Raw genomic sequence first — 9420 nt, forward strand, 5'->3', positions numbered from 1 at the left:
ATCGATGCTCATGATATCAATCACTGGATTGTCTGGTCCAGACTCGATTATTTACAGACCACCGTCATATAGCTGGAATATTGCTGAGTGCGGCGTTAAACAACAAACCAACCAACCAACCAGAAGTGCTATCCGAAATGGACGGCAATTTCTAATTTTGCTTAACCTGCCGACTTCTCAAGAACTGCCAAGAATGACCTGAATCGTTGCTTATGCCACCATCCGATAGTGTTGTCTGTTTATGTAATCGATTGGAGACAAACTTGATGGGGAGAAGTAATATTTAACTATTCACCGAAATAGATAAAAACTATGAAGTCATATTTTCATATTCTAGCCTGCTTACTATCCAAAGGACGTTTTTAGTTACCCGTGAAGATAGGGGGTAGAATTGGTCTTCAACAACCCATGCTTGCCATAAAAGGCGACTATGCTTAGATCAATGCTCATGATGTCAGACCGCCGTCATATAGCTGAAATATTGCTGAGTGCTGCGTTAAACAACAAACAAACAAAGTTATCCAATTACATAGGTTGAAAATCAAGGATGGTCTATCTCTCATGAGCAGAAAAGATAACCTGAAGGTGTCTAGTCATTATTAAACATATGAAGGGGTACCACATGGATATGCATTTTCCTCTAAGATCAGTAATTCAAGAAACATAATCATGTGTTTGTTTATTTGTTTGTTTATTTATTTGTTTTATTTGTTTCTTTGTTTGTTTGTGTAACGACGCATGGCGGTCTGTACATATTCGAGTCTGGATACATATTGTGAGCACCGATTCACGCCCTCAGGGAACGATGACACGCGATCAACCTTGTGATAAACGGGCCTGACCTCTCGGTCCATTAAGTCACCCCTTACGAGCAGGATACACATGTAAGTTCATAGGTTTGTATAGGGCACGGGCGGCCCAGTCGTCCAAGGCGCCGCGATTCGCTGTGCAGAGTTGCGTCCCTTGGGCACGCCAGAAACCTATGATTGTGGGTTCGAATCCCGGTTCGCCCCGATTTTGTTTCTAGGTTGGTCAGCACTATAGCCGTGCTCGTGGGTTTAACCGAAGTGGTAAACGTCTGAGACCTGCATCATTTCGGGTTTTCCTCCCACATATAGCTGACACGCCGTGATATAACTGGAATACTGTTAAAAGCGGCGTTAAACCCAACTCACTCACAGTCACTCACTCTCTATATGGATGTCTAATATGGTAAACAAAATAAAGATTATCTTGTCATCTAACTTTTACAGCAATATCTTTTCTCAACCAATCCGAGTCATTATAAAAGGGTCGCGGTCGGGTAGCCTAGTGGTTAAAGCGTTCGCTCGTTACGCCGAAGACCCAAGTGCGATTCCCGACATGGGTACAATGTGTGAAGCCCATTTCTGGTGTCCCCGCCGTGATATTGCTGGAATATTGCTAAAAGTGGCGTAAAACCATACTCACTCACTCACTCACTCATTATAATGGGTCAAACAAGCTGCATGTTATCTCAGTGGCATAAAACAACTTGCAATCCGTGATAACATTTAACCATGTGTTGGGACAGGCTAACATGTGGTCGTTTTCACATAAATATTGCAGTATATAAATAGGTCTGATATAGAACTATTAGAATTCTGACAATGTTATCCCCGGGACTGGCAGTGTACATCCTGTTGCTGGGACACACCGTCCTTTCCGACACCACTGTCACCATCTACAACCAATGGCTTTCCCAGGGCGGACGAGTTCATTACGAATCTGACAGATGGAACAAGCATAATGGGCTGGACCGACTCAATCTGATCTCCCATTGTAAGTCTCTTGGAACTCCATCTGGACGTTGGCTGAACCGAGATCTGAATGACCATTTCTTTGAAAATGTAAGTGCATCCATCCGACAAGCTTCAGTAATTATATTAGACTACTACGTGTTACCAGTGTGTGTGTGTGTGTGAGTGTGTGTGAGTGTGTGCGTGTGAGTGTGTGTGCGTGCGTGCGCGCGTGCGCGCGTGTGTGTGTGTGTGCGTGCGTGTGTGAGCGTGTGTGAGTGAGTGTGTGCGTGTGAGTGTGTGTGTGCGTGCGTGCGTGTGTGTGCGTGCTTCTGTGCATGCGTGTGTGAGTGCGTGCGTGCGTGCGTGCGCGTGTGTGTGTGCGTGTGTGCGAGTGTGAGTGTGTGTGCGTGCGCGTGTGTATGTGCGCGTGTGTGTGTGCGTGCGTGCGTGAGTGTGTGTGAGTGTGTGCGTGTGAGTGTGTGTGCGTGCGTGCGTGCCCTAGTGTGCGTGCGTGCGTGCGTGTGTGAGTGAGTGTGTGTGCGTGCGTGCGTGCGCAAGTGTGTACATGTGAGTGTGTGTGTGCGTGCGTGCGTGTGTGAGTGTGTGTGTGTGCGTGTGTGTGTGTGCATGCGTGCGTGTGTGTGCGTGTGAGTGTATGTGTGCGTGTGTGTGTGTGGTATGACTAGTGTTGGTCATATTATTAGTTGTGGTGTCTTTAGATGCCGTATACGGTGTCATGTTAGGTTAGCAGGAAAATATTGGGCATGGCGTGAGCCCTGCTCGATATTGTTGAAGTACTATAGCTAAAATGGATAGAAGTATCATACAAATGCCCGCATGTTAACAGAAATCTACGGGCCACTGAAACTTGATAGCTGTCCGCTTTCCCTAAACGACGGGCTGCTATCTATTCCATTGCTATGTGACGTCATTGGCGTCACGTTACTTGTTTGTGACGTCATCATACAGTATATTCTATGACGATGCTATTTGTAAGTCGGTGACCTTTTTTTTTTAATAATAATAAAGTCACGAACGTGGTTTCTTTAATAAAAAATGTCTTTGCTCATCACAATTAATGATATTGTGGATTGGAATTTTGATTTTTACTGACAGTTTACGGGCTCATGTGGGGGTCAGTAGTGCTGCTCTCTGACTAGTCAATCTCGCTTTGAGGCATAATAAAGTTGCAGGTGATGTCTCTATCTTTGACAATATCGACCTTCGTCAGTTATTCAAATATCGGCCAGCTACACAACCTTAAAATTATTATGGATGCTGTCGAATCGTATACTAAATAATGGGCAAAAAGAGTACAGGATCCGGTTAATATCTTTGAGTGAGTGAGTGAGTGAGTATGGTTTTACGCCGCTTTTAGTAATATTCCAGCAACATCACGTCGAACCCGGATCTTCGGCGTGACGAGCGAACGCTTTAACCACTTGGCTACCCGACCGCCCCTAATATCTTTGGGTGTAGGTTAAGTATGTGTGCCATGTTGTCATTGGTAGAATGCACACACTGAAACAGAATATACATTACTGGAACTCACCCATTCTGTTCCAGACAGCTGTCATCCAATGCATGGCTGACCTACTTTTCCCACTAACAAGGCCTAAAATTACATAATCATTATAAATAAGCAGAACAGATTAATAGGAGGGGGGGGGGGAGGGGGGGGGGGGGGGGGGGGGCAGAACTTGTTAAGACCAGTGTAAAGACAACTGTGAGGGAGACAAGTGCCCAAACTGCGTCGGTACTATCAACTTTAGTTGGATCTAAAAAATCTGAAGACATGTAGACATTTATTCTTCTTGGATCTGGGTCCATGCAGGTAGCAAAAGTGCGCCATGGACCCTACCGTGGTGATCTATAGCCTGTTTTTATATTGCCGATGTGAAATTAAACTTTAACTCACTCACTCACTCTTCTTTTATGTAGGATTCCAAAACTCCATGAAGTTCGTATCGCGGTGTTCATAGTGGTCTCATTTACCACATAGACATGTAGGGCGGTCGGGTAGCCTAGTGGTTAAAGCGTTCGCTCGTCACGCCGAAGACCCGGGTTCGATTCCCGACATGGGTACAATGCCCATTTCTGGTGTCCCCCGCCGTGATATTGCTGGAATATTGCTAAAAGCGGCGTAAAACCATACTCACTCACTCACTCACTCACTCACATAGACATATGTACATGAATAGCAATGCATTGTCAGCAAGAATGTGTAAAAACAAATGTCCTGTAGACTCTTATCTGTGCAATCTTAAAGCCCTTTCAAGTGTTCTGACCGACTTCCAGAAGCAATCTTGGGGCTGTTCCGATTGTTAGTGGTTGTCAAAATGAACAACGTATGCCGACTTCGCCGATAAATTTGGATTTATTTGATTTGATTTATTAGATTTGGAGTCTAAAATTGTATCTTGCGAGAAAGAAAATGCTTATCAGTTGTGAAATTGCACGTGCGATGTGTGAAAGACAAAATCAATGTTAAATATTAAATATTGTAAATTAAGGACTTTTAAGACTTTATTTACTTTCACGTTAACTAGTGGTCCGAGAATCCAAGTCACCATGGCTACCCAAATCCGAACTACGCCCAGGACCATGCATTGCAATCAAAGATATGGAAAACATACATGGGACAACGGAATGGGTACGGCAGCGATATTGATAACTTGGTCTGGGAAATTAGTGGTAAGTTGGAAACTTAATCGGCACATTAGTCATGTTTTTGTTTGTATCCATCATATTAGGGGCGTGGTTGTCTGCAAGTAGATGACATACATTAACTTGCTTCCTTGCAGGTTTTGGCCATCCTGATATGTGAAGTACCAATGTATTTGAAGCCAAGGCTGCTTCGAAAAAATATTTGTTCTCAGTATTATTGATATACCTTAATATGTCACAGGTCGTAGATGTTTACTCTTGTGGTTGACAAACTAAAAGCATATATCAATGATTGTTTCACACACAAGCAAACTAAAAAGAAGTTTTGTCTACCATTTAAAACAAAACACAACCCATCTCAATCATTGGAAAAAAATCATTATATTTTTCTAACCCAATAACAAAGTCTGATACTACTGATAGGTATGGACCCGTTAAGATTCCGGGGTAGAATAGGTCTTCAGCAACCCATGTTTGCCGTAAAAGGTGACTATGCTTGCCGTAAAAGGTGACTATGCTTGTCGTAAAAGGCGACTAACGGGATCGGGTGTTAGGCTAGCTGACTTGGTTGATGCATGTCATCGATCCCAATTGCGTGGATCGATGCTCATGATGTTAATCACTGGGTTGTCTGGTCCAGACTCGATTATTACCAGACCGCCGTCATATAGCGGGAATATTGCCGAGTGCGGCGTAAACAGCAAACCCACCAACCAACCAACCAACTGATGGGTATTAATATAAGACAAATGAAACAAATATAGCAAATCTTTACAATGTTGTTGGACTAATGTTTCAACAAGGTACGCACTGGCCGAAATGGTTGGACACGTCTCAACACCAAGGGCAGTTCCCCAACAACCTTGACGCTGCAGCAGAGTTTGTGTCGCTTATGGTTCAGAGTGCCAAGGACTATACAGGTGGCCACATCCCCAATATATTTGAAGTCATCAACGAACCCAACGCTCACTGGCAGTTCCTGTCTGACCAGACTGTTGTTGACTTCCATCGAATTGTCGCCCAAAAGCTGAAGTCACGCTTTGGAATGAAGGTTGGTGGGCCCACATATTCTGGATACAGCCTGGAAATGGGCGATATGGACAATTTCCGCTTGTGGAAGAAAGCAGCCGGATTTCTAGACATGTCTTTGGATCATTTGGACTTCTTTTCCTTCCATGCCTACAATGATCTGCGTGTTTCGGGTGGCAGTCACCGCTTCACCGGGTTCAACGAAGCCCGACTAGTTGCTGCTATTGATATGATAGAAAATTATTCACATATCAAGAAGGGTAAAAACGTTCCTATCATCATCAGTGAGTTTGGAAGGGATCGAGTTATGGGAATGGATCAGTGGTCCCCTAGTGGTTTGATAGACTTTGCAACTATATACCAACCCAACGGTCATATGTTCACCTACCTTAACCTCAGAGAGTTTATAGACAGGGCCATTGTATATGTTGTCCAATGAACAATACCCCGGACACACCAGCCTCAACTGGTCCTTGTTTACAGGGAATGGTCAAGAGACTCAAATGACCAAATTCTTCAAGTTCTGGAAATATTTGTATAATAATCAGAAGTTCCTTAGGGTAACCAGCGAATACTCCGGATGGGAGAGGTTAGTTGCCTCTCTGGCTCTAGCGGACCCAAACAACAAAGAGATGTCGATTCTTCTCCACAACTACGGCACCTCAACACAGAATGTCAAGCTGGACTTTAAGAACGGGTGGATTAATCCTACCTCTGGCGAATCGACGTGTATTCAGTACGAGAACGGTAACCCTGCAATGCACTCTAACGTACACTTTTCCACCAGCGGCAAGGTTAGTCTCCCTGGGGAGTCTACCTGCTTATACAAGTTTAAAACAAGCTACAACTTTGGAAGCATGCGTACCAACAATGAAAACACCTACTACGGTAAGGAGATGATAATCCCCATCAGCAACGGCCATGCTGAGACTACCATCAGTGTGCCAAGCTCTGGCTACAATTCCGCGTTGTTGAGAGTTGGAGTGAGTCGGACCAAGAACACCAATGGCAAACCCCTCAGCATCATGTTCAACGGGTACAAGCTGCCATCCACATTCATGCTGTATGACGCTGATGAAGACGAAGCTAAGACACAATGGCAGATGTGGGAATTCTGGGTACCGGAAGGTCATGTCCGGTCATCAAACACCGTTGCCATGACATTTGCAGGTAATGGAGGGCACGTGACGTCTGTGGCGTTGGTTGCAGGCAAACTTAAATAAACCAATTGACATTACCAAGTGTCTTGTGTAATGTGACAGAGGTGAGGTGAGAACTTGTACTAGCTCGGACTAATGTCGTCTATTTCGTGCAAGCCCACTAAAACAAACATGCTGCAGTTAACATGAATACCCCACTAAATCCCTCTTGAACTTAAACACTCAGACACAGCGTACTGACTCCGAGCCGACCAGTCCTTGTTTTAGATCTTTGTGCCGATTCTATCTAATCGCCAGGCAGGGTAAGATGGAATACTTATACCACCAACTGAAGCGGGGATCAGTGATAATTTTGCTCGGCAACGTTAGGGATTTTTTGGAAACTACTTAAATTATGCCTCATCCGGTCAGATTCTATCTGATCGAGTTGGGGTATAACAAGTATTTATGACCCATGAGGGCAAACATATCGAGGTTCCTTGAAAAAATAAAGTGAATATTTACAAAACAAACCCTCCTCCATCCATCCTTCTAGATGCTGCGCATAAGACACCTGATTCAAATTCTCTTCTTCTATCGCCTTAATGTTATATATAAGTTTATTTAGACTTTGCCTATGATTAGTGGAGATTAGTGTCAGGCCATCTAAATGATATAGTGTTTCTCATCTCCCGACGGTATTAAAAAAAAATTAAAATGCAAAATCATACAAAATCGGCGCGACATTTTATAGAATATTCCTGAAAGGTAAGAATAATGCCTTTTGCTTTGTGTTTTGTCCATTTTTATAAGACTTTCTCGGCCAAGTACACTTTGATTGCATACCAAAAGCAAGCCTTCTATTCGATATGGCTGCAGACCCGTGAAGATCCAGGGTAGAATATGTTTTCAGCAACCCATGCGTGCCGTAAAGGCGACTATGCTTGTCGTAAGAGGCGACTAACGGGAAAGGATGGTCAGACTCGCTGACTTGCTTGATGCATGTCATCTATCCCAATTGTGCGGTTAGATCTTCATGATATTAATCACTGGATTGTCTGGTCCAGGCTCAATAATTTACAGACCGCCGTCATATAGCTAGAATATTGCTGAGTGCGGCGCTAAACAACAAACCAACCAACCAACGATATGGCTGCCAAACCACGGGACATTTGACACACGTGTAAGATCCAAAGTTATTTGACAACCTCTATTAAATAAATGGAATTGCACCAAATTTGGATAAAATCGGAAAGTCGTTATGGAAAAAATACATCTCAATGTTTACATTCAAAACATTGCATACATTTAACACGATCTGATGATTTATATGACCAACATACGATGTCGTTTCAGAAAGATAAGTGTCATATTCACCCAATCGAATGCTTGCTTAAATGTCATCTCACCCTGAAGAAAAAAAAGAATTTTACTTTTCATAAAACACGGCATTGTAGTTTATTGAATGTTCGAAGAAGAGCAGTGATCTTGCCTATTGTTTGGTGTCTTTTCTTGTCGTATAACGCCTGCACTTTGACGGCTTTAAACACCCTGCAGCGATACACGAATCGTCATACGTGATAATATCACCGTATCGATCAACTTGAGAACGGTTTGTGCGCAGTCGGATAAATTTGCTTCCGCAAGCCGACTTCATCTTGAGTTGGGCATGAAAATTAGAAACACACAAAATCACATGGATGGTCTGACACAGAGTTGTCGTCGCCAGCTAGCATCTGTACAATAGACACAGGATAATAAAAGTGAACGCATATTATTATCCTGACTTTAATTAAATTTAAATTGATTAGAACAACATTAATTAAACGCCAATGCAAAAGTACAATCAGTGGTACTCATGTGCCGATTTGCGTAAAAGGCAAAAGAGTGTTGAAAACTATCACTGAATCTTTGTGATGACACTAGGTGTTCGCGAAAACGTTTAAGGTTGAACATGATTTGGTGCAAAATAGCATCAATGTATCATTAAAGTAAAATGCTGGAACGGTGCTGAAGCTGTGCTTTCCACTCAAGGGTGCGCCACTGAGCGAAGCAGATGGCACGGCTGCAAAGGTGATGGGACGAAATTGTTATACTGAATTCAAGGTACTCGCGAGGTATACTTTTCAGTGGCTGAATATATGTAGACAGACAGACAGACAGACAGACAGACAGACAGAGAGATAGACAGGCAGACAGACAGACAGATAGACAGACAGACAGACAGACAGATAGACAGACAGACAGAGAGATAGACAGACAGACAGAGAGACAGACAGACAGACAGACAGACAGACTCATTTATCAGCACCAGCCTCTGACCAGTATATAGTTTGACACAATGTAGGGATCAAAATCACGGGTCAGGATTCGCTTTAACGCAGAAACGTGCGTGTTTCACGCATAAATCGACAAAACACGCACAAGACATTTGTATGCGTGTTTTGCACGCAGTGCCTTTTGTCTGCTAATATCATTACATCACACAAATATAAGAAACACATCAGAGTTTACAGACGAAAATGAATGGACATTTGGAATTCCTAATTGTTTTAAATTGATCTCAGCTAAATGGTACTCACAACTCCAAACAGTGATTGGCCAGCCGCTTGAATCACGTCACGTGTCCAGTTGTTGTCCATATAATTGAGGGGCGGTCTGGTAGCCTAGTGGTTAAAGCGTTCGCTCGTCACGCCGAAGACCCGGGTTCGATTCCCGACATGGGTACAATGTGAGAAGCCCATTTCTTGTGTCCCCCGCCGTGATATTGCTGGAATATTGCTAAAAGCGGCGTAAAACCACAGTCACTCACTCACTCACTCACT

The 9420-nt window shown here is 43.5% G+C and overlaps 1 protein-coding gene across 1 annotated transcript; it reads left to right on the forward strand.

Annotated features, from left to right (window-relative positions):
• Nucleotides 1–1628: 1628 nt before the first annotated feature.
• LOC124115207 lies at nt 1629–6675 on the forward strand. The gene is made up of 3 exons (XM_046476121.2): nt 1629–1868; nt 4310–4454; nt 5231–6675. Exons 1-3 carry the CDS (start codon nt 1629–1631, stop codon nt 5893–5895), a joined length of 1050 nt encoding a protein of 349 aa, XP_046332077.1. The 3' UTR covers nt 5896–6675.
• Nucleotides 6676–9420: the final 2745 nt, after the last annotated feature.

This window comes from Haliotis rufescens, unplaced genomic scaffold, assembly GCF_023055435.1.
Source record: "Haliotis rufescens isolate VD_foot unplaced genomic scaffold, xgHalRufe1.0.p SCAF_86, whole genome shotgun sequence".
NCBI lineage: Eukaryota > Metazoa > Mollusca > Gastropoda > Lepetellida > Haliotidae > Haliotis > Haliotis rufescens.

Excerpts from the sequence above, each read along its gene's own strand:
- LOC124115207 (XM_046476121.2), top strand. The coding sequence starts at position 1,629 with ATGTTATCCCCGGGACTGGCAGTGTACATCCTGTTGCTGGGACACACC. Across the intron at positions 1,869-4,309 it reads ATGACCATTTCTTTGAAAAT|TGGTCCGAGAATCCAAGTCA; the intron begins GTAAGTGCATCC and ends CACGTTAACTAG. Across the intron at positions 4,455-5,230 it reads CTTGGTCTGGGAAATTAGTG|GTACGCACTGGCCGAAATGG; the intron begins GTAAGTTGGAAA and ends TGTTTCAACAAG.